Below are 26,251 nucleotides of genomic sequence, written 5' to 3'. Positions count from 1 at the left end.
ATGAAGAGGAACTTAAGTTCGCACGGGTCTCTTTAACCCCTTCAGTCCAAAAATGAATTTCACAGTACTCTCCCTATTTCTTTTAGTAAATAATTTTCTATTTTCATTTTTCTCTCTCTCCCTTTATCACCCTCTCTCTTTATCTCTCTCATTAACCCTTTCTCTCCCCCTCTCTTTATGTCTTACATTACCCCTCTCTATCCCTCTCTTTATCTCTCTAATTACCTCTCTCTTTCTCTCTCTCTCTCTTTCCCCACTCTGTCTTTAGCTCTCTCATTAACCCTATCCTCACATTACCCCTCTCTATCCCTCTCTTTATCTCTCTAATTACCTCTCTCTTTCTCTCTCTCTCTCTTTCCCCACTCTGTCTTTAGCTCTCTCATTAACCCTATCCTCACATTACCCCTCTCTATCCCTCTCTTTATCTTTCTAATGACCTCTCTCTTTATCTCTCTCACTCTCTTCTCTCCTCTGAGTTATCTCAGACCCTCAAATCTCTGTTCCTTCTTCCATCTCTATCTCATGCCCATTTCTTTTTAACCCCTCTCATTTTCGGTCCTGTCCTCTCTCATCCCTTCCTTCTCTCTTCCATCAGCCTCTTCTCTCCGTCTCTCTCTCTCTCTCTCTCTCACTCTCTCTCTCTCTCTCTCTCTCTCTCTCTCTCTCTCTCTCTGTCTTTTTCATTCAGCTCCTCCCCTGTCTGCCAGATCCTACATCAAAACCCCGAGCGACACCATCAGCCCTGAAAGAAGAATCTCTTTTTTTCCTCAGCTGCACTGTCCAGGCTGTGAGCTCACAAACTTGTATGGAGTTGGAGTGAGGAGCCACAGAGCGCTGAGCATGGGGGCACTGCCAGGCTGCGGGCTTCTGCTTCTGATCAGCATCATTGGGATGGATGACAGTTTTGGAGAACTGACCTGCCGGTCCTGCCAAGCACATGTCAGGCTTCAGGTGCCTGGGGAAGCGGGCAGAGGGTACACGGGGCAAGGGGCAGAGGGCACAGGTGCCACACTGAGGGATGTTGTGAGACAGGGTGCAGATGACACAGGCAGAGGGCAGAAGGCTCAGGGGACAGAGAGCCCAGCTACCTGGGGTAGTGGTATTCAGAGGCACTCTCAGGGGGTTGGGCATTATATTAGTTCCAGGGGAGACTCTGAGAGGCACAAGGGAACAGTCCAGGGGGGGCAGGTTAGGGTTTCTAGGAACCTAGTTAGTGGTACCGGGAATGTGAGTTCTAGGGATGTTTTAAGTGATGGTGAAGCTGGTGAATTTGTGGGTAACATGGGAAGTCAGGGGAAGAGAGAAGGACACGAGCCTGTGGGCACTACTGGAAGTTTGGTGAAGAGTTCAGGATACGAGTCCGTGGGTGCAAGAAGAGATCAGAATAAGGATAAAAGCAGTGATCAGGGTGATAGGGATGATGGACAAGTTGTTATCACAGGTAGACAGCGAGTGGTTACTAGTGCAGGTCAGCACCAGGATGCCAAGGATGGCCGCTACCAGGATACCAGGGGTGAATTATATGAGAACGCTGAAAGGGATGATCAAGACGAGGATAACAGCGATGGTCAATATCAGGATGCCAGTAAAGTACAGTATATGAATGCTAGACAGGGTCAGTATCATCATGTGAGTGCCAGGGAGGGTCAGTACCAGGGTGCAGGTATACATGGTCAGTACCAGGGTGCCAGTAGGGAAGGTCAGCACCAGGGTGACAGTACAGCAGGTCAGTACCAGGGTGCCAGTAGGGAAGGTCAGTACCAGGGTGCCAGTAGGGAGGGTCAGTACCAGGGTGCAGGTATACATGGTCAGTACCAGGGTTCCAGTAGAGAAGGTCAGTACCAGGGTGCCAGTAGGGAAGGTCAGTACCAGGGTGACAGTACAGCAGGTCAGTACCAGGATTCCAGGGATGCTCAGTACCAGGGATTCAATAGTGATTGTCCTGATCCCCAAAATGGTCAGAACACCAGGGAGGGTCAAACCGAGAACTCAGCTGCACTCTCTGGCACCCCTGAAGGACACCTATCTTATGGACTCAATGCTAGGCCAGGTGCCAGGACACAGAGACGTATCCGGGAAACCCAGGGACGCCGGGTGACCCGAGCTCAGACCGGGGACCCGGACAGAATGACCCGTTTTCGGGTGGAGGAACTGAGACTGAGCAGCAGCACGTTCTCCCTGACCGGGGACTCTGCTCACAACCAAGCCATGGTGCACTGGTCCGGGCACAACAGCAGCGTAAGTACCTGCTACACCTTGTATAATAATAAAGTAATGATGAGTATGACCTTATGTATAGGGACCCCATGTAACGTCTAGTGGTGATGATTATGACTTCATGTGATTAGGTTTATTGCGTCATGCCATGGGAAGTAATACTAAGTATGACATCATGTAATGCATAGTGATAAGGAGTATAATTCTTATGTGATGTACAGTAATACTAAGTATGACATCATGTAATGTATAGTGATGAAGAGTACAACCTTTATGTGATGTACAGTAATACTAAGTATGACATCATGTAATGTATAGTGATGAAGAGTATAATCCTTATGTGATGTACAGTAATATTAAGTATAATATTATACAATGTATAGTGATGAAGAGTATAATCCTTATGTGATGTACAGTAATATTAAGTTTAATATTATACAATGTATAGTGATGAAGAGTATAATCCTTATGTGATGTACAGTAATATTAAGTTTAATATTATACAATGTATAGTGATGAAGAGTATAACCTTTATGTGATGTACATTAATATTAAGTATACTATCATACAATGTATAGTGATGTGTAGTATAGCATTGTGTTTTGTAGAGTCATTCTGAGACTTACCTCATGTAATGCACTGTTACACTAAGTATAACCTCATGTGATTTACAGTTATATACAGTGATACTGAGTACACCTTCAGCTGATGTAGACCTGGTGCTCCATAGACATACTGTAATATACAGCTATATACAATGATACTAAGTATGAACCCATGCATTTTATAATAGTGTTGACTGTAATTGGACCAGGTAGGACCATGAGACCCAGGTAGCATTTGGCAGGGATGTCAGATAGGGAGACAATAATCCAGGTAATAGTGTTTTTTTTTTTTAATTAAAGAAACATTCCTATCATATGTAGTCTGCAGTGTACTAAGTAACAACATGCTCTCGTGTAGGATTTCAATCTGATGAACTTTATAATCTTTGGGATTGCTGACAATAGTTTGGTAGTGGACAAAAAGATGGGGGGGGGGGGGCATTTCATTCTTGGACCTAGGGAGAACAGTGTTTTTAGCCAGTCTGGCATAATCTCGCCTAATGTGTAATAATGAAGAATATGATCTCCTTATATATAGTGACCTTACTTTGACTTTATGTTCAGGAGCAGAGTGCATTATATTTTGTATATAGTTATAGTGTACAATGAACGTAAGTAACATAATTGCCCTCTCTAGTTATAAGATTTTTAGGATGAGTTATGCCCCATAGAAAGCAGATAAATTGTGCTTTATCCAGAGACAGTAAATACAACGTTACATGATTTACATATAATACTGGTACTGAGTATAACACATATACAATATGGTGACACTTAGTAATACCAAATGTTGTTACTCTGCTTCTCTCTATAAGCTTGTATGGTTACATATTATACAGATATGTACAGAGACCTTGTTACCTTGTTGCACTGTTTAGTGATCTAATTATAATTAGAATGTTGTGTTTGCTGGATTTCATAATTATACAGAAATTAAAAAATAGTCTGAGATCAAACCAGCATGACATTATTAACAGCTGCATTATATTATACACAGCTTATAGGTTTTCCACTGAATACTAAAGATTTATAAAGTCTTACCTCAGATCTTGTATAGAGGTGATAAATACCTACTCAGGCTAAAATGAATCTCAAATTGAGACGTGATGTGTAAAATTAATAAGTGACATTTAATATTGCTTCAGTTAGGGCTTTGTAAATAAAACACTATTACACATAACAATGTGCTACTATATGTGCTTTATTATTTATCAAATCATCTGAGCAAATCATGCTATTTGTCAATCTATCTATCTATCTATCTATCTATCTCTCTCTCTCTATCTATCTATCTATCTATCTATCTCTATCTATCTATCTATCTATCTATCTATCTATCTATCATCTATCTATCTTTCACCTATCATCATCATCATGTGTGTTAGCTGTCTGTCTGCCATGCCATCAATACTTTTTTTTTTTTCTTCTGAAAAATGTAGTTTTAATATCTATAGGACAACCCTGTCTTTCTGCCTTTCTGTCTATTCCAGAAAGTTTATAGCTTTACAATATATGGAATCAAAGGGCAATAAAGTTATACATTGAAATATGTTAATGTGTGACCATGACAGTACATGCAAAAATAGGGTTATACGCTTGAACAGTGCTAAACTGGGAGCTTCTAAGTACGTTTTTTAATGGTTTTATATTGGATTTTTAGATCAGTATCTGTGCATATTATTCCTAATAGTAGTGTTTATTACATGCAGTTAAATGAAAATTGGTGTATACTGTCCCTTTAAACTGGTAAATCCAATAATAGTCTCCAGCACTCCTGCATACAGGTGCACGCTACAAGGGCCCTGCACTCACCCCAAAGAGATAAAAGTCCAAAAGAATAGCAGCACGCTTTGGGACATCACCATAAAAACATATCAGCACAGGACTTTTACATCAACTTAAACTGGAAAAGATGCACAGAAAACTTGTTACTAAAACGTTAGAAAGGTAATCAAATAGTATCAGTAGAAAAAATCATATGCATAATAATATAATGAATCTAATAATAAATATGTAACTTTATATTAATTAACTTTCAATTACATTTTTTTTAAGATGTACCAGGATGCTACATGCACATATTGACTCGCAAACGTAAAAAGTATTAAAACACTGAGTCCATTTGCAGAGAAAAAAAATACAGTTGAAACTTGCTCTGGAATTGCTAATCTGTAAATTGTCATAAAAAAGGTTTTCATTCTGGATTTGTTAATATGGAGAGTTTAGGAGAAGTGGGCACTGCTTACAAACTGCCACTACATTGTAGACTTTAAGTGTTTTGCCAGTTACCAGTGATCAAAATATACAAGAACAATCAGAGTTTGGTGCAGACAAATACTGTGCCACTTCCGGAGGTTTTTAGTGCACCATCTTGTACTGCTACAGAATACTCTCTACTATAAATAAGTTTAAACAGGTATTTAACGACTCAACTTACTCTTTAAAAGGAATCGCTTCCATATGCTTTTAATCCAACCGGCTCCTTCAGTACTTGCTTCTGCAGTCATGTCCCACTCTTCCTAGTCACAAATCCCTAGACACAAACTCCCTTGGTCACATGACATCTAGGCTCCAAAAGTGAACAAGCGGTGTGGAACCAGCAATGCCGGTATTAAACATGCTGTGTAAAGACTACAACTACATTGTTCAGCCGAAACGCGTTAGGGCTTGTACTTGGGGTGAATCCCTATGAAGTGATGTGCCGTGTTTTTTAAAATTGTCAAATAAAGAATAACTACATTTTCTAAACCACTGTGGCTGATTGTTTGGTTTCAAAATATACAAGTTCATTCTTCACTAATGAGCATTAGAAAAAGGTTCATCAGATACAGCATATTCTGACATACTGTAGACCTCTGCAGGCTAAAACAGGTTTTCCAGTTGCCTTAGGTCTGTGCTTCTTAAACTTTTTCACTTGGGACCCTTTTTTGCATAGGAAAAATTTTCACAACCCCCATTATTATAATGTAGTCCAAAACAAACCCCTTGTCAGAAAGGTATCCAATTTGTTTAGTTTTTTTTTATACATGAATACACAATACAAATGAGGGGATTATTGCTAATGACTAACAAATTGACTCTGTGTCTAACTCTATGTTCCTTCCATGTTGGCTTCTCCTGTCTGGGGATTAGCAACACCCACACATTTGAAGAGCTACAAAATTAGCTATGTGCCTATCAAACAATAAGCAAAATACAGAACATTTTACTAATTCATACACAAACACACTCCTTTATAAATGCACACACTTATACATGCACGCACTCACTCATAAATAAACACACACTCACAATACACACATACACTCATACATACCTACACATAGAACACCCACATACACTCAAACATACCCACAGATACTCATGCACTCACTCATACATAAACACACACTCACAACACACACTTACTCATACATACACATACCCACAGCACACACACTTACTTATACATACACACACACACATACCCACAACACACACACTCATACTTGCACACAGAAATGCACACTCAATCACAACATACACGTACAGTATATTATTAAACCTTGTACGGACCCCAAAAAATGTTTAAACCACAGTTTAAGAAACACTTAGGGACTAATATCAGCAAATATTGGGATGTTGTTGCCTTTTGCAGTAAGAAATTATACGCTATGGTATTTGCATAGATGGGGAAGAAAATATGTGGAATACACCTGTTTTATAAATTGTAATTAATTATCTAGTTAAGATCAATTATTTAATTGAATTTTCTATGAGTAGTAAAGAAATAGTTTATATCTGTGCATGTTTATGAAGTGATAGTTGTATTTTATAGACTAGCAGCAAAGTAGAATATGCACATAGATGAACACACACACATATACACACTCATTCATATACACGCATGCATATACTCAAACACATATACATATGAAATCCCTCATGCACACATGCTAACATACTTGCATACACATTCACACAAACACCTGCACACACAGACTTCTACAAACCAATACTCACATACACACATACTCACAAATATACACACATGCGCATACAGGCATATACAAACCCATACACACAAATACACACACATATACAAACACATGCACAAACATAATCACACACATAAATGCATACACACATTCACACAAATGTTTATACACACATACACACACAGATACATCCATGCTTATACAAATTTACACAAACACATGCACACGCAGACTTATACAAACCCATACTCACATACTCACAAATATACACACATGCGCATACAGGGATACGCACTTTCATACGCAAGCATATACAAACCCATACACAAAAATACACATATACATGCTTATACACATTCACACACATGTTTATGCACACACAAATAAGCATATACAAAACCCACATGCACAAATACACACATGCACACAAGCACAATGCACACACATGCATACATACATACACTCACACATGAACATACACAAGCCTTGGATGCCTGTTCAATAAAACTCACCCTCCTCCCTATACTTCCATGATCCATAAAAAGCAACTGGTGATTATATAGACAATGGAGAGAAATGGTTGTTAGTGAATGTAACTCATGCATATAGTAATTTAGAAGCACAAAACAAATGTAGAAATGAGCAATAATTGCGGAATATAGTAACTATATTAAGCAATTACTGCTATAGCACTGAGGGCACTTGTCCCATAAAGCTTGCAATCTATTGTGTGCGAGTAGGCAAGCACTACCATAAAAAGGGTATATAGTACATTTGTGATTTGCTCTTATTTCTTTTTTTAGTGTCTTTCATATTTCAACCAATTTGGACCCAGCTATCTTGGCTCGCTAGGATTTGTAACAGTGTCTCATGTCTTACTCATCTTTAAATAATGAAACCTATTATTTTCTTGGGCATTTAATATCTGAGCTGAAAGCCTACCAAGCTACTTATGCAGGGATTCATAGGACATCATCTGCAGTGAGATATCAGCATGGTAGTAAAAGAATTCTGCAATATATTCTTATACATATAGTCTGTTGGGGTTTATTTCTGCAATTCAATGAAATGCAAAAAAAAAAAAAAAAAACATTTGGAACTTTAGCTGCCGCTTCCACTGACAGCTTCTCGTATATTGTAGGTATAGTGTGTTCATACCTTAGCTGCATTTGTGTTACTCTGTGACCCTTTAATTAAAGGGACATGCATGTCAAGATTAAACATTCATGGATCAGATATAACATGGCATTGTTAGACTTTTCACTTTTCTTCTCTTGGAATTGTTGCTGAAAATCATACCTAGGTGTCCTCAGGAGCAGCCATGCGCTACTGGGAGCTAGCTGGTTTTTGGTGGTGACACACATAAGCCTTATTAGTTTGCCAGAAGCAAGCTCCCAGCTTTTTAGCAGGCTTTAACAATGTGTATGAGTCTCACCCTTTTGCAAGGGTGTCAATGCTTAGGGGCTGATTATCTCACTTGTAAGGAAACTTACCTGTGTAGGGCGAAGTTAGCAGTGAACAGGGGGCACACATAAGCACATTGCACTACTTTCTGGGTATAGAATCTCTAGTTTTGCATGCATGTGTTTTTCTATAAGGGTATTAAGTATTTTGTGTATTTTGTCACAACCACTCCACCTTTTAGTTTGAAAGAAAGAACAGTAGGGTGGAAATGTTTACAGAATTAGGCTGGGATTTCACAGACAATTTTATACATACCCAAGGAATGCCCATGATCAGCCCATTTTACAATAAAATAACAATTATGCTTTGTATTTTGTACTTACAAGTATACATTTCTTTGTGGGGGTTTTTTGCACATCCAGTGTACTTAAATTACAATTTTTGCTGTGCATATTAAATACAAAAATTCCCTTTGTAATTTACACACAAAGTTTACATTTTTGATAAAATTTGATTTTTAGTGAACAGTTTTGGTACGATTTTTGATGGAGCTTAAAGGGCCATTATACACTCAAACAAATATGGGCTATTTAAATAAAGCATTCCAAGAAGATAGTTTATAATTGACATCTATTATCAATTTTTTTCTGCCTAAGCCGCTAAAAATGATTTTAAAGTTTCTAGTCCTCTGACTGCATATGAATAAGTTCGTAGAATCTAATAGCTACAAAGCAAGGCTTTTTCCTACACTCCCTAACTAGTGTGGTTACAGCCAGCCCCCATGCTGGAGCTGTCTGTGTAAATGATAATGCAATTCAATTACAATCCCCTCACCTGCACTAGTCCATTTCTCCCTGTGTTTACATTGGGCACGGATCTCACTTCCCCTCTTGCCCTCACCGTAGCATTCTGTAGACATCTCTCTGAAATATGATCCTACAATCGTTTTGCAGAGCTGCTTGTGAAGTATTTAGAATGCCGTAGTGAGGACAGAGGGTGAGTGGGATCTCTCCAGGAAGAGTTTTGTGAGATTGCCAAAGTATTCTGGAGGTGATTGGATGCAGGTCAATAGTGAAAAAGGGTGTGTGTACAAGCGCTAAGGTAATCCCCAAGCTGTATCCAAACAGAGATCCTAACCAACCTCCAAAAAATATGCACAAGTAGTAAGAAGTGAATACAGCGCCAACAAGAGGCCAAGGGATAAATATACTCACAGAGAGATAAAAGAAGATTATTTAATGAACCATGTTAAAAAGCATCAGTAATAAAAGACTATATATAAAAAATGTAAAAAGCACATATAAATAAAATTACAAATACAGGAATATCTTACAGAAGCGGCTCAAAGGGCCAAAGCTGATAATTACAATAAAAACAGAGGTAATAACAGGTGATCAGTGTGAGTGGTACACCAGAATAAGAGTGTATACTGATAAAACAGAATTAGCCTAAGTACAACTCTAGCAAGTGCATCAAGCAAAAAACTAATAAACAATAATACAAACAATAGTGTTCAAAATTAGTGTTACAAAAATAGTGTTCCAAAAAATAGAAAAATGCACTGCAGTGCAAAAAAAGGGGGGTAGCAAAATAATTGTATAGATACAATCAAATAGTGAGTGAGTGCAAATGGATATAAAAATGCTAGCTACTTAATCCAGTGAGGTTAAGATATAATTAAATAAAATACACAATATGCAATAATATAAAAAATAAAATACACAATATGCAATAACATAAAAAATAAAAAATAAAATATAAAATATAATCCAAAAAAGTGTTCAAAAAGTTGATCAACAAATGTTAGTGAAGAACAAAAATAAGTCAATCAAAACTAAAAAATGGAAAAAATGGGTGATGAAAAGCAAGGTGAAAGTGAGGAAATTGATTCCTTCCAATGTTAGTTACTTTAACAGATCCAAATTCCTGAGTGTGGTTGCTGAAGTAGCTGAATGGATCCTAGCACCTGTCAGCTGCTCCTATGGTATCCTAAAAAGTGTCCCTGTAAAAAAAAGAAATTCACAACATAGTGTATCCAATATGAGAATGAAGTAAAGATTAAAGTAATGCTTACCAATATGTCAACGCGTTTCTGCCCTCAAAAAAGGGCCTTTCTCAAGACTAGGCCCTTTTTTGAGGGCAGAAACGCGTTGACATATTGGTAAGCATTACTTTAATCTTTACTTCATTCTCATATTGGATACACTATGTTGTGAATTTCTTTCCTTTTTTTTTCATTTTTTTTTTTTTACAGGGACACTTTTTAGGATACCATAGGAGCAGCTGACAGGTGCTAGGATCCATTCAGCTACTTCAGCAACCACACTCAGGAATTTGGATCTGTTAAAGTAACTAACATTGGAAGGAATCAATTTCCTCACTTTCACCTTGCTTTTCATCACCCATTTTTTCCATTTTTTAGTTTTGATTGACTTATTTTTGTTCTTCACTAACATTTGTTGATCAACTTTTTGAACACTTTTTTGGATTATATTTTATATTTTATTTTTTATTTTTTATGTTATTGCATATTGTGTATTTTATTTTTTATGTTATTGCATATTGTGTATTTTATTTAATTATATCTTAACCTCACTGGATTAAGTAGCTAGCATTTTTATATCCATTTGCACTCACTCACTATTTGATTGTATCTATACAATTATTTTGCTACCCCCCTTTTTTGCACTGCAGTGCATTTTTCTATTTTTTGGAACACTATTTTTGTAACACTAATTTTGAACACTATTGTTTGTATTATTGTTTATTAGTTTTTTGCTTGATGCACTTGCTACAGTTGTACTTAGGCTAATTCTGTTTTATCAGTATACACTCTTATTCTGGTGTACCACTCACACTGATCACCTGTTATTACCTCTGTTTTTATTGTAATTATCAGCTTTGGCCCTTTGAGCCGCTTCTGTAAGATATTCCTGTATTTGTAATTTTATTTATATGTGCTTTTTACATTTTTTATATATAGTCTTTTATTACTGATGCTTTTTAACATGGTTCATTAAATAATCTTCTTTTATCTCTCTGTGAGTATATTTATCCCTTGGCCTCTTGTTGGCGCTGTATTCACTTCTTACTACTTGTGATTGGATGCAGGAAGACCTGTGAAGGGGAAGGCATGTGTTAGACGCATCCACACTAAACTCGCTGAACTCACAATCCCCCTCTGTCCTTACTACGGCATTCTAAATACTTCACAAGCAGCTCTGCAAAACGATCCAATCAGCCAATAGGATGAAAGCTCAATCCTATTGGCTGATTGCAACAGCCAATAGGATTTTTCCCCCATAATTCCTATTGGCTGATAGAAATCTATCAGCCAATCGGAATGTAAGGGATGCCATCTTGGATGATGTCATTTAAAGGGAAACTTCAATCTTCAACAGCCATCGGAAGAAGAGGATGCTCCGTGCTGGATGGATGAAGATAGAAGATGCCGTCTGGATGAAGACTTCTGCCCGCTTGGATGAAGACTTCTGCCGTCTGGATGAGGATGGATGTCCGGTCTTCAAAAACTGTAAGTGGATCGTGGGGTTAGTGTTAGGTTTCTTTTAAGGGTTTATTGGGTGGGTTTTATTTTTAGCTTAGGGTTTTGGGCAATGTAAAAGAGCTAAATGCCCTTTTAAGGGCAATGCCCATCCAAATGCCATTTTCAGGGCAATGGGGAGCTTAGGTTTATTTAGATCGGATTTTATTTGGGGGGTGTGGTTGTGTAGGTGGTGGGTTTTACTGTTGGGGGATTGTTTGTATTGTTTTTTACAGGTAAAATAGCTGATTTCTTTGGGGCAATGCCCAGCAAAAGGCCCTTTTATACGTCCCTTTGCAAGATATCCTATACATATCTGTCACTAGATGACATTGGTTAGCTTTGCTAATTCCAGTTACAAGTCCAGATGGCTCCTCCAAATAAAGAAAGGAGCATGTGGAATTTGGCTATTAACAAAATAGTAGCAAATAAGGTGTTAATGTGTTAAACAGTGTTCTCAGTCACCTAGTATGTTTATTGTGGAAACATTTTTGCCAGTAACCATTCTTGACTGCTTATAACAAATAGAGAAGGACATATGCAGCATTGCGTTTCAGGAACATATTTATAATATGTAGAGGCATAGGGGGTATTTAAAATTTAGCTGTCACTCAGGGATGTTAAATAAATGGACATTTTTATTATTATTATTATTATTATTATTATTATTATGTCCATTATTTTTGTACTTAATTTACTAGGCAGCCTGCTAAAATACAGGACTGTGCAGTTAACCCTACTCCATTCCTGGTTTAATTATCTGCATAAAATTATACACAAACTAGTAAAGCTGGTGCAGGATTAAAACAATTTTGCTGAGAGAGTCCTTGTTACTACAAGATTATGCTTTAGAGAGAGTCCTTGTTACTACAAGATTATGCTTAAGAGAGAGTCCTTGTTACTACAAGATTATGCTTTTGTGAGAGTCCTTGTTACTACAAGATTATGCTTTTGAGAGAGTCATTGTCACTATAGATTATGCGTTTGAGAGAGTCCTTGTTACTACAAGATTAAGCTTTAGAGAGAGTCCTTGTTACTACAATATTATGCTTTTGTGAGAGTCCTTGTTACTACAAGATTATGCTTTTGAGAGAGTCCTTGTCACTATAGATTATGCTTTTGAGAGAGTCCTTGTTACTACAAGATTAAGCTTTAGAGAGAGTCCTTGTTACTACAAGATTATGCTTTTGAGAGAGTCCTTATTACTATAAGATTATGCATTTGAGAGAGTCCTTGTTACTACAAGATTATGCTTTAGAGAGAGTCATTGTTACTACAAGATTATGCTTTTGAGAGAGTCCTTGTCACTATAGATTATGCTTTTGAGAGAGTCCTTGTTACTACAAGATTAAGCTTTAGAGAGAGTCCTTGTTACTACAAGATTATGCTTTTGAGAGAGTCCTTATTACTATAAGATTATGCATTTGAGAGAGTCCTTGTTACTACAAGATTATGCTTTAGAGAGAGTCCTTGTCACTATAGAGTATGCTTTTGAAAGAGTCCTTGTTACTACAAGATTATGCTTTTGAGAAAGTCCTTGTTACTACAAGATTATACATTTTAAAAGAGTCTTTGTTACTACAAAAGTAAGCTTTAGAGAGAGTCCTTTTACTACAAGATTAAGCTTTAAAGATAGTCATTGTTACTACAAGATTATGCTTTAGAGAGAGTCCTTTTACTACAAGATTAAGCTTTAGAGAGAGTCATTGTTACTACAAGATTATGCTTTTGAGAGAGCCCTTGTTACTACAAAATTAAGCTTTAGAGAGAGTCCTTGTTACTACAAGATTATGATTTAGATAGAGTACTTGTTACTACAAAATTAAGCTTTAGAGAGAGTCCTTGTTACTACAAGATTATGCTTTAGAGATAGTCCTTGTTACTACAGGATTAAGCTTTAGAGAGAGTCCTTGTTACTACAAGATTATGCTTTTGAGAGAGTCCTTGTTACTACAAGATTATGCTTTTGAGAGAGTCCTTGTTACTACAAGATTATGCTTTTGAGAGAGTCCTTGTTACTACAAGATTATGCTTTTGAGAGAGTCCTTGTTACTACAAGATTAAGCTTTAAAGAGAGTCATTGTTACTACAAGATTATGCTTTTGAGAGAGCTCTTGTTACAAGATTATGTTTTTGGCAACAGCAGAACATTAGACTTTTCAACAAAGATCTAGATTTTTATTTTCAAATCCAGTGTTTACTAGACTACATGTTCATAACAAAACAAACAAACAAAATACAAACTTCAATATTTATTTGAGACAAGTTTACAAGCTTTTAAATGGCAATGTATTTTTTTAGGGGGGTCTGAAGAGTTAAATCCATTTTGACAACTCTATATGGGTTTTGCTCTGACAGCTGCTTTGCTGCACATGTGCTCATTCTGTGATATGCAACTTGCCAAAGCAGAGAGAGTTTAAACGAAGTGAAATGTAATGAGCTGACATCTCTGAATCATGTAGGTAAATGTAATTATCCCTGAGCATATAACCATAGTGGGGCCTTAGGCATATTAGTGAGAGCAATATTATGTCTGTGAGCGGTGTGCTCCCAACTGAATAAATTGTTTTAGTGCAACTAAGTATTAAGCCATGAAGGGTGCACAGTACTACAGCTATCAGCTTAAAGGGACAGTCTAGTATAAATGAAACTTTCATTATTCACATAGGACTTTTAATTTTAATCAACTTTCCAATTTCCTTTTATCATCAAATTTGTATTTTTCTCTTGGTATTCTTAGTTTAAACTAAACCTAGGTAGGCTCATATGCTAATTTCTAAGCCTTTGAGGGCTGCCTCTTATCACATGCTTTTAAATGTCTTTTCAACACAAAGAGACAGAAAGTACACGTGGGCCATATAGATAACACTGTGTTCAGGCACAGAAAGTTATTTAAGATCTAGCACAATACAATGCTAAATGTAAGACAATAGATAATAAACAGTCACAGTCATGTGATCAGAGAGCTGGAAGAAGGTTCCTAGATACAAAGTAATCACAGAGGTAAAAAGTACATTAATATAACTGTGTTGGTTAGGCAAAACTGGGGAATGAGTAATAAAGGGATTATGTATCTTTTAAAACAATAACAATTCTATGGTAAACTGTCCCTTTAAATAGACTTTTTGTGTTAAATATTCATTGTCAAATGGTTATAACCAGGGGTTTATAGCTAGGCCTGTCCCTAGGGTAGAATATGTTTGAGGGGAGGCAAATTTTGAGGGGTTTTCTGATAACATAATGCTTTCCGCTTGTTCTAAATGTTTTATTTATTTATTTTAATGCAAAGCAACAATCCATGGTTGTGAAATGGGGACGCATGACCGTTAACACATTCATAGCATTAGGCAAAAAAAATTGCTAAAAAGGTTGGGGTTTAGGGGTCATCAGACTTCATTGTGGTTAAGGTGGTACAAAAGCTTAATACACCAATGCTTACACATTTTGGATACACACATTTAATTAGGAGTTAAAGGGACAGTATACACTCATTTTCATATAACTGCATGTAGTAGACACTACTATAAAGAAGAATATGCACAGATACTGATATAAAAATCCAGTATAAAACCTTTTAAAAACGTACTTAGACGCTCCAAATTTAGTACTGTTGACGAGGATAGGGTGGTACACCCACTAAAAGGGGCTGAGAAACAAAAAAGAACAGACCCCCCACCCCTGCCTATGAAAAGACCCATTAGACAAATAGGAGCAAGCAGGAATCTGTAGACATCAGTACACATCTAAAACATGGGGGCTTGGTTAGGAGTAAATATTTATATATAAGCAAATATATACATTTTACAAAAAGACTACCAGATGGGCTATATAAATAGATCATCTACAAAACATTTCATCTAGTGTATAATGTCCCTCTAAAGTTCCTACAAGCCCTGAACATTTAAATAAGATATGCTTGCTACTTTTGGGAGTATTTATAAATGAAAGCATGACAGTTTTTACTCTGAGTATTTTTACTGATAAAGCTACAAAAAAATGTTACCTATCTTTATGAGAGTAAGTATATTTAGAACTTATAGGATAGTGCATATAAAGCTTTTTAGACAAAAATCAGATCCAGTTATAGAGCTTCAAATTCTTGATGTTACTTGTATATACACGGGAGACAAATAACAGCCAAAACTGAATTTAGTCATCATGGTGTCTTCAATACCAGATTATTTTATTGGCTCTGCTAGTTATGCCAATCTGCTTTGTATATTAGTTATGCTGATCTATTTTAACTTGAGTTTAATTTATTTGAGATGTATAATGTCAAGTGCAATAGACCAACTGACTAATACTGACCATGGAATATTAAAAATTAGCCTAACTGACTTATTAAGCATCAAAACATGATTTGTTTACATTAGAAAAATGTGAATGCATTTTTAATGCTAAAACTCTTTTAAAATAGAGAATTTGGGGATTTATAAAATCTGATCGGGGAAAAGAAATCTGAATTGAATATACTTTGCTCAGGAAGCTTGTTTGTTAACACATATCATCTGTTTCTGTGATAGACTTTGAATCTGATTTTTCTTTTTCATGTAAAATTCCTATGAAATGAAACACTGCAACTCAAATGACTATGTCCAAACAGATCACATTGTTTTTACACTATACTTTATAGGTTCTAGCTGACAGTTTATATTTAGTAACTGTAACTGAGACTGAAATGTGTTAAATTTACAAATTCATTTTCAGATAATTTTGTGCATGATTAAAGGACAAACAAATATGCAGTGAAATTATTTAAACAGGAAGCTTGCTTGCAAACAGATTAAATCTGTGTCTTTGGATGACTCAGTTGTGTGACTACCACTGCTAATTGGTTCATTGTCCATGTCTGCTCTGGATCAGCAACTCTTGGAAGCTACCTAATGGTACATTAACTATGTATTTAACCCATTTTTGGGGATTTAACACATAGACTTGCAAGATCAGTATTGCTAAAATGTTCTAACATGTTAGTACATGCCATTTTTCCTAGGTAAAGGGGTAGGCATTACTTACTTCCAGTATGTTGGGGGAGGAAAGTTCTCAAGTTTGAAAATTATTATTAAAGACAGTTGAAACCAAATATGTCTCTGCTTTTTCTCATATGAGTTGGAACTTAAAGGGACAGGGAAGTCAAAACTAAACTTTCATGATTTTGATGGCATAAACAATAATAATAATAATAATAATAATAATAAAAAATCCAATTTACTGCTCTTATCAAATTGTTGCCTCTCTTAGTATCCATTGTTAAAAACTAGTTATTTTCCATGAGAGCATATGGGCATGATCAAGAGTGTGCATTATATGGCAGCAGGGTTTGCAACAATGTTAAAGACAATGTGTAAATATAGCTTTCAAGAGACGTTTACATTCTTGAGCCTACCTCAGTATGCTCTCATGGAGAATAACTAGTTTTACATAGTACCAAGATAAAGAGGCTAATTTGATAAGAGAAGTAAATTTGATTTTGTATTGCATATTCTCTCTGAACCATAAAACTTTAATAATGACTTCAACCTCCCTTTAAACTCTGGCATGAATATAACATTCACCTATATCAGATACATTTAGTGTAGGAGTCACTGTGTGACCATGCATTAGTGATTGTGTGGTAAAAATGTCACTCTTCACAAAAGTCTATCACATGCATAAAGTATATAGCTGCTCCTCATCGTGCCTAGGTACCAAGGGAATTAAGTACATTTGATAGAAGAGCATTGAATGTCTATTAAAATGCATGCTCTTTTTTCAGTGTTTCTCAGCTCCAGTCATTTTTTCAGGATGCTTTCTCTCAATGAGGTGCAGGTCACCCAAGGGCTTCTTAGACTTCCAACCGGAATGTTATTCACTGGATTTTGGATACGCCCTCTTGGATTAAAGGGACCACAATAGTGTAGATTGTTCTGAAATATATATTATAAGCAAAGATTATGTTGATAATTTTATCTTTTATTAAGACCTAAGTGGAATAAAAGCTTGAAGAGATGGAAAAATATCAACTTCTTCCTGTGAGTATTTTCCAATAGTTCCATATATCATTAAAAACAGTCTACAGTATTGCGATCCATTCTTTCCAAGGGTGTTTTTCCAAAAAGCAGTGAACATCATTCCAGATGGAAATCTAACAAGTCTTGGGCCTCCATTAGAGAAAACGTTGTGATACAGTCAAGGAGAGACTAAGGAAGGCAACGGTTCCAATAAAGAGAAGTCTAATTAAAATTGTTATTTTGTGGCACAAATTGTGACAAATTGTTGCATTGTTTTGTTATCTGGTTTTCTGAATATATAGAGGACAGATGAAAATATTATATATAGAATATGAAACCAGCATTTCCAGGAATATACACAGTCCCAATGCATTCACTGAAACACAGGGTTCTTGTTCCCAAGGCTCCCAATAGGCATGGGCATTTATAGAACTAATAGGAAACAGCACTCCATCGGAATCTGAAGCTTTATTAGCCCATATGTGCAATGTTTTAGGGCACCTGCCCTTTTCTCAAGCTGACAAAAGTGAATAACAAACCACAATATAAACCCAAACCAATAATATTTGGGCCAATCTCCAACCACACATAGGGAGGAGCTAATTGGATCATCATCAAACATATTTATTAACCCTTATTTTCCCATTGTCAAAGAGCACAAGGGAAATAATTAGCTGATAAGTAACCATGATTATTAACCACACGATAACCATGAAGATCTGTTTGTGTGCCTTGGGGTTTGAGCTATGAAGTTTTATTCTTGATATTGACTATAAGCAATACTGAAATATTATAATTTAACCCTAGGATAAGAGCGAGAGTTTGGTTGGCAGTAAGGCTAAGGTTAAGGTTAGAGTGACAGCTTAAAGGGACATGAAACACATCTTTTTTTTTTCATGATTCAGACAGAGCATACAATTTTTTTTTATTTATTTTTTTAAATTTCTCTTTTTATTCAATATCCAACATAATAACATAAGACCAGAGCATACAATTTTAAACAACTTTCCAGTTTACTTCTTTTATCAATTTTGCTTCATTCTTTTAGTATCCTTTTTTTGAAGGAGCAGCAATACACTATTGGGAGCTAGCTGAGCACATCAGTAAACCAATGACAAGAGGCATATATGTGCTAGCTCCCAGCTCCTGATCCTACCTGTGTAAGCTTTTCAACAAAGGATACTAAGAGAACAAAAGCAATTAGATAGTAGAAGTAAGTTGGACGGTGGTGCAAACTTGTATGCTCTATATGAGTCATGAAAGAAAATGTATTTAATTTAATGGTAAAATTGTTAGAACAATCCCTTTAATGCTTTAGAAGGCTCTTTATTTGTAGTGCTAAATGTACAATTTTAATGGATTTAATTTCTTCTATACTTTCTCCATTGCTTTCAAATTCTTTATTGTTCACTCATGTAATTATTTTATTCCCCTCTGTGAAAAAACAAAAACTAAACTAAAACCATACGAAGAGCATTTTAATTAAATTGATAATGCCTGGGACAGGGAGTTTCAGATAACCATACTATGTCTCAAACCCTCTTGCTCTAATTTATTTTTATTTAATCAGAAATTTCATCTTGAATATGTTCCAAATATTAAGTATATAGAGAAAGCCATTAAGATTTTCTCTAACCTTCAGGAACAGAAGCAGAAAACCTTAGCTGTATTCCACGCTTGTGCAATATGAGAAGTTAAAATCTGTCTGGGTTATCCAAGAGCAGTTCTGTCTTTCTCCAAAAGGTTTAAAATAAATAAATGTATATATATATATATATATATATATATATATATATATATATATATATATATATATATATATATTATTTTATTTATATATATATATATATATATATATATATATATATTATTTTATTTTAGTGGTGAAAGAAACACGGTCTTACGTTATGGATACGAATGATTTCATTCGTAAAATACGGACTGTTGACATCCAGCCAGATGATTTACTCGTCACTCTGGATGTCAACAGTCTGTACACCATTATACCACATCTTGACGGACTTAAGGCTATACAAGAGCACCTCACGGGTAACCCCCTTTATGAGGGTCCCCCAGTAGGATTCTTACTGTCCCTCATTGAATTCTGTCTGTTTAAAAACTATTTTTGGTTCGAAAACAGTTTTTATTTGCAAATTGCCGGCACAGCCATGGGTGCCTCCATGGCCCCCTCGTACGCCAATATTTATATGTCACAATTTGAAAACATGTACCTATGGAATATGCCGAATGTATCTATCATCTGTTATTACAGATACATAGATGACATTTTCTTGGTGTGGCGAGGGGGCCTGGAGGAACTCCACAAATGGTTTGATGTGTTTAATAACACAACTGACAATGTCAAGTTTAAGATGACAGCTGACACTGCATCCATTCATTTCTTGGACTTGACAGTTTTCAAGGATTCTAACAAATTAGGAACCACATTGTATCATAAACCCACCGACCGCAACTCTATATTAAGGGCAGATAGTTGCCATCCCCCAGCCCTATTAAAGGGCATTGTAAAATCACAATGCATAAGAACAATGCGTAATAATTCGAATCCTGTAACGGGGGTCTCCCAATTGAAAGGAGTGGGTGAGAAGTTCCGGAACAGGGGCTACAAGATCCCGATAATCTATGATGCTATGGAATCTGTTTCAAGGCTAACACAGACAGAATTAATCATACCTAAACCAAAAAGGGACGCTAGTGACAAGCTCATTATGTCCACCACTTTTACTCCAGTGACAAAAAATATTGGCCAAATTCTCCGACAACACTGGCCAATTATGTCTTCAGACCCAAAACTCACATTTACCCATAACCTACGACCTATGGTTGGGTTTAAGCGGGGAACTAATCTCAAAGACCTTCTGGTGAAAACGGACCCCAAACAGTGTTACTCAACTGGGATGAAAAGGAATATAAGGGGCTCCTATCGTTGTTTGGGCTGCACAACGTGTAATGGCCTAGTGGGTACCAAAGTTTTCCATCACCCACACACCAATCGAACATTCTCTATCCGGCACTCCATAACGTGTACCACCACTCACGTTATATATTTATTGTTTTGTCCATGTTCTTGTTTCTACATAGGGAAGATCTCTGGCACACTTCGTGAGCGTATGGCTAATCATCGCCACGCCATAAGGACAGCACTTAAAAACGGCGATTCCGAACAGCCAGTAGCGCGACACTGCGCTAACAAGGGACACTCAGTATTTTCCATCCGCTATATTCTAATCGACCACATACCCCCATTAGATCGGGGTGGCGACCGGAATAAGCAACTTCTGAGACGAGAGGCCCAGTGGATGTTGAGATTAGGCACAATACAACCAGGTGGCCTGAACACCATGCCGGACTTTAAGAGCATTATGTGATCAACAACTGGGGTGCCACATACTTGGGGTATGCCAGGTTGACATGGTGGCTCCGTTTTGGCACACATTTCAGTTTCCCCTAGGTGTAGGGGCAAGTGTCGTGCGCCTAACGGCACAGTTTAGGTGGGACATCTGTCTCCACCTTCTCTGTGGAAGCCTGGTCCGCCGTGAGCCATTACCCATTGCTTTAACATGCACCACCAGTCTTAAAAACGGACACTAAAAAGTCACATCCACTTGGATAAATTCCAGAGGTGGATAGTATCTATATGAGCTTTATATGTCCATGATCCTTACCTTTAGTACCTCTTCTCATATATCCCTGCTTTGCAATTATACTTGAGGCTAGAATTCTGAAATAAGGTTACCCCCCTCACTTGAGTGTTGGCACATTTTGGCCGTCGTAAGCCATTACCCCCTAATGGTCAAAATTCAATCTAATTGAAAATTGTGCTCTAACGAAAAAGCAGCCCAATAGCACAGCCCTATAATACTGTTATATATATCTACTGCTCTAATTTGATCTCCATTTGCTTGCGAATTTAGTGTAGCATTATACATGTTTAACGCCACTTTGCTGTAATATACTGGCGATACATTATAAGTCACAGCACTCATATTTGCAACATTACGTTTGTAACTTGCCATTCCAATCAATTGTACTGTCATATGGTCCAATTTTTATGTTTTATTTTTTAACTATTCAATTTTTAAATTAGTATTCTTTTTATATATACAATATGATTGTATATAATTCAGTACACGCTACTTTTGGCACTATGAAAATTGTTGTTTCATTCAGCTGGCATACTATTGTAAATTATGGCACCTTTTGGCAATCAGAATTGTTTATGATTACCATGGTTACTGTTTCTATGCCGACCGGATGTAGCAACGTTCGACAATGTATATCCATCACAATTTTCTTGGCACTTATTAGAATGTGGCACACTGTTGTTATAATAAGTCCCCCAAATTAGTATGTCACATTAATACGTTTGAAATTGTAGAGTACATTACTTTATCTTTTATTTCACGTTTTGTCTGTTGAATCTGTGAACCGGAAGTGAGGTAATACAACTTCCGGTTTCGGATAGCACTGTGGAACGCAATATGCGTTCCAAACTCGAAAAATTGGCGCACTTTTCCTTTGGAGAGACACTCAGGTTGATATGATGTAATTGATATGTAACACTATAAATGAGTTGAATTTTGTTTGTTTTGCATGCTGATGAAGGGGTTGTGAACCCGAAAACGTTCCATTAAATTGGTTTTTTGTGGAAAAGTCCTGAGAGTGCATTCTTTTGCTTTCTATTTCATGGTATATCATTGCACCCAGGCGAGTTGGCTACTGGTGGGCTGAACTGGAAATTGCTTACTACTATATATATATATATATATATATATATATATATACACCTATTATTTTATATATATATATATATATATATATATATACCTATTATTTTTTTTATATATATATACACCTATTATTTTATATATATACACCTATTATTTTATATATATACCCATTATTTTATATATATACCTATTATTTTATATATATATATACCTATCATTTTATATATATATATATACCTATTATTTTATATATATATACCTATTATTTAAAGGGACATGCAATCCAAATTTGTATTTCATATTGCAGATAGAACAAAAAACATTAAACAACATTCTAATTTACATCTATTATCAAATATTCTTTGTTCTCTTTTGTGGAAAAACAGGGAGGTAAGCTCAGGGGTGTGCACCTGTTTGGAGCACTATATGACAGAAGTTTTGCAGGAATGTTATCCATTTGTGAAAGCACTAGAGGGCAGCACTATTTCCTGCTATGTAGTGCTACAGACGTCTACCTAGGTATCTCTTCAACACAGAATATCATGGGAACGGAGCAAATTTAATAACAGAAGTAAATTGGTCTTTTTGTAGAAATCGTATGTTCTGTCTGGCTCACAAACTACAATTTTTGGGTTTGAAGTGGACTTCAAAATGATCGGATAGTGTGTACAATTAAAAAATACACTTCTCTTCTACTATGCTATTCTGAAACAGGGGCCGTGATGTTAAAATATAACTGAAATGGATTGGATGTAACATACATTTTTAAACAACTTTCAAATTTACATCTATTATCAATTTTGTTTCGTTCTCTTGGTAACCGTTGTTAAAAACTATTCCAAGGTGAGTTCAGGAGCGTGCACTTGTCTTTACCATCTGGAACTACATTTTGCAACAATGTGTATAGCATAGTTGCAAACACTGCTGCCACAGAGTACTAAAGACACGTGTAGGCTCCTGAGCTACTATCAGACTACCTTGATTCACTCTTCAACCAAGGATACCAAGAGAACAAATAATCAGTTATTTAAAGTTGCATGGTCTCTCTGAATTACAAACATTTAAATTTGTCGTTACTATCTCTTTACCTCCATCCCCTGAGAGAATACTGAGGTAGGCTCAGAAGCATGCACTAGTCTTGATCACTTTAAGTATCACATTGTTACAAACATTGTTACATTCACTCTGCTACTCACACCTTTGTAAATGCAGATATCCAATACTGACCACTAGCAGAAAGTGGGAATAAAGATGAATTTTAGCCCATGCATCCTGGCTGGGAGCAGTGTGAATAGAATTAATAGTTTGCCTCTGTTTTGCTGTCTTCTTTTCAGTACATCACATCATTCTGAAATGTCATTCAAATTGCACAGAGCAGTTAGCGAGATAGGATGACATTGCAGCATCCATTACTAATGTGTTTCGTAGCCATCATTTTTAGCTTAGTAATGTGCCTTGAGACATACCGATCTTGTAGCATACTTTAGCCTCAATGAAGCCAGGGCCATTATGGCTACATGACAGATAAAGTGCAATAATGCTTTGTACAGTCTTCTTTCTGCAAAGTTTTCTTTGGCTCAGAATCTATCTCTGAAAATCTTCCCAAAGGAACTGAATGAACCACTTAAATTAAAAACATTATTTTGTTTAATGCTGGATGTAAATGGGTAGCATAGTAATGAAATAATAAATGGTGTGTCGGGAGGGTATTTAGGGATACACCTTTTTAAAGGAACAAAAATCAACCTAGCACAATGGCTGAACTAAAAAACAAGTTACAAAAAATACTTTATTTGCAACAATTAAAAATAATGACACATGGAGGTAATTAAACCTTTCACATTTAGAGCCTAAAATGACCACTAAAAAAAGTGACACTTAGAGCCTGATTATCCAAATGTCTCTAGGTTTGCAAAGTTCTCTAAGTAATCCTGTCAGTACTATAAAGCCCATGGTGGAATTCTCCAAAGGCCGGACGAGACTGGGGATACTGAAATTCTCCACCTAAGAGTTAGAGAAGAGGTTAGGGAAGCAGCGGTCTGATGACCGTTGCTTGATAAATACTGACTGCAGGTTCTCTTGTGTCTGATGACCTCTGCTTGATAAATACTGACTGCAGGTTCTCTTGTGTCTGATGACCACTGCTTGATAAATACGGACTGCAGGTTCTCTTGTGTCTGATGACCTCTGCTTGATAAATACTGACTGCAGGTTCTCTTGTGTCTGATGACCGCTGCTTGTTAAATACTGACTGCAGGTTCTCTTATGTCTGATGACCTCCGCTTGATAAATACTGACTGCAGGTTCTCTTGTGTCTGATGACCGCTGCTTGATAAATACTGACTGCAGGTTCTCTTGTGTCTGATGACTGCTGCTTGATAAATACTGACTGCAGGTTCTCTTGTGTCTGATGACCGTTGCTTGATAAATACTGACTGCAGGTTCTCTTGTGTTTGATGACCTCTGCTTGATAAATACTAACTCCAGGTTCTCTTGTGTCTGATGACCGCTGCTTGATAAATACTGACTGCAGGTTCTCTTGTGTCTGATTACAGCTGCTTGATAAATACTGACTGCAGGTTCTCTTGTGTCTGATTACAGCTGCTTGATAAATACTGACTGCAGGTTCTCTTGTGTCTGATTACAGCTGCTTGATAAATACTGACTGCAGGTTCTCTTGTGTCTGATTACAGCTGCTTGATAAATACTGACGGCAGGTTCTCTTGTGTCTGATTACAGCTACTTGTTAAATACAGACTGCAGGTTCTCTTGTGTCTGATGACCGCTGCTTGATAAATACTGACTGCAGGTTCTCTTGTGTCTGATTACAGCTGCTTGATAAATACTGACTGCAGGTTCTCTTGTGTCTGATTACAGCTGCTTGATAAATACTGACTGCAGGTTCTCTTGTGTCTGATGACCGCTGCTTGTTAAATACAGATTGCAGGTTCTCTTGTGTCTGATGACCGCTGCTTGATAAATACTGACAACAGGTTCTCTTGTGTCTGATGAGCGCTACTTGAAAAATACTGACTGCAGGTTCTCTTGTGTCTGATGACCGCTGCTTGATAAATACTGACTGCAAGTTCTCTTGTGTCTGATGATCGCTGGTTGATAAATACTGTCTGCAGGTTCTCTTGTGTCTGATGACCGCTGCTTGATAAATATTGACTGCAGGTTCTCTTGTGTCTGATGAGTGCGGCTTGATAAATACTGACTGCAGGTTCTCTTGTGTCTGATGACCGCTGCTTGATAAATACGGACTGCAGGTTCTCTTATGTCTGATGACCGCTGCTTCATAAATACTGACTGCAGGTTCTCTTGTGTCTGATGACCGCTGCTTGATAAATACGGACTGCAGGTTCTCTTGTGTCTGATGACCGCTGCTCCATAAATACTGACTGCAGGTTCTCTTGTGTCTGATGACCGCTGCTTCATAAATACTGCTGCAGGTTCTCTTATGTCTGATGACTGCTGCTTGATAAATACTGACTGCAGGTTCTCTTGTGTCTGATGACCACTGCTTGATAAATACTGACTGCAGGTTCTCTTGTGTCTGATGACCACTGCTTGATAAATACTGACGGCAGGTTCTCTTGTGTCTGATGACCGTTGCATGATAAATACTGACTGCAGGTTCTCTTGTGTCTAATGACCGCTGCTTGATAAATACTGACTGCAGGTTCTCTTGTGTCTGATTACAGCTGCTTGATAAATACTGTCTGCAGGTTCTCTTGTGTCTGATTACAGCTGCTTGTTAAATACA

General features: G+C 36.9%; 1 protein-coding gene across 1 annotated transcript in view; it reads left to right on the top strand.

Moving 5' to 3' along the window:
- Window positions 1–840: 840 nt before the first annotated feature.
- The window catches only part of LOC128640533 (VPS10 domain-containing receptor SorCS1-like), a 1,407,808-nt gene continuing 1,382,397 nt past the window's right edge, over window positions 841–26,251 (top strand). The window contains 1 exon segment of the mRNA XM_053693005.1: window positions 841–2,238. Coding sequence (XP_053548980.1) covers window positions 841–2,238 — 1,398 coding nt within the window.

Source organism: Bombina bombina, chromosome 9 (genome assembly GCF_027579735.1).
Source record: "Bombina bombina isolate aBomBom1 chromosome 9, aBomBom1.pri, whole genome shotgun sequence".
Classification (NCBI taxonomy): domain Eukaryota; kingdom Metazoa; phylum Chordata; class Amphibia; order Anura; family Bombinatoridae; genus Bombina; species Bombina bombina.
This window is presented reverse-complemented; position numbering and strand designations above follow the sequence as displayed.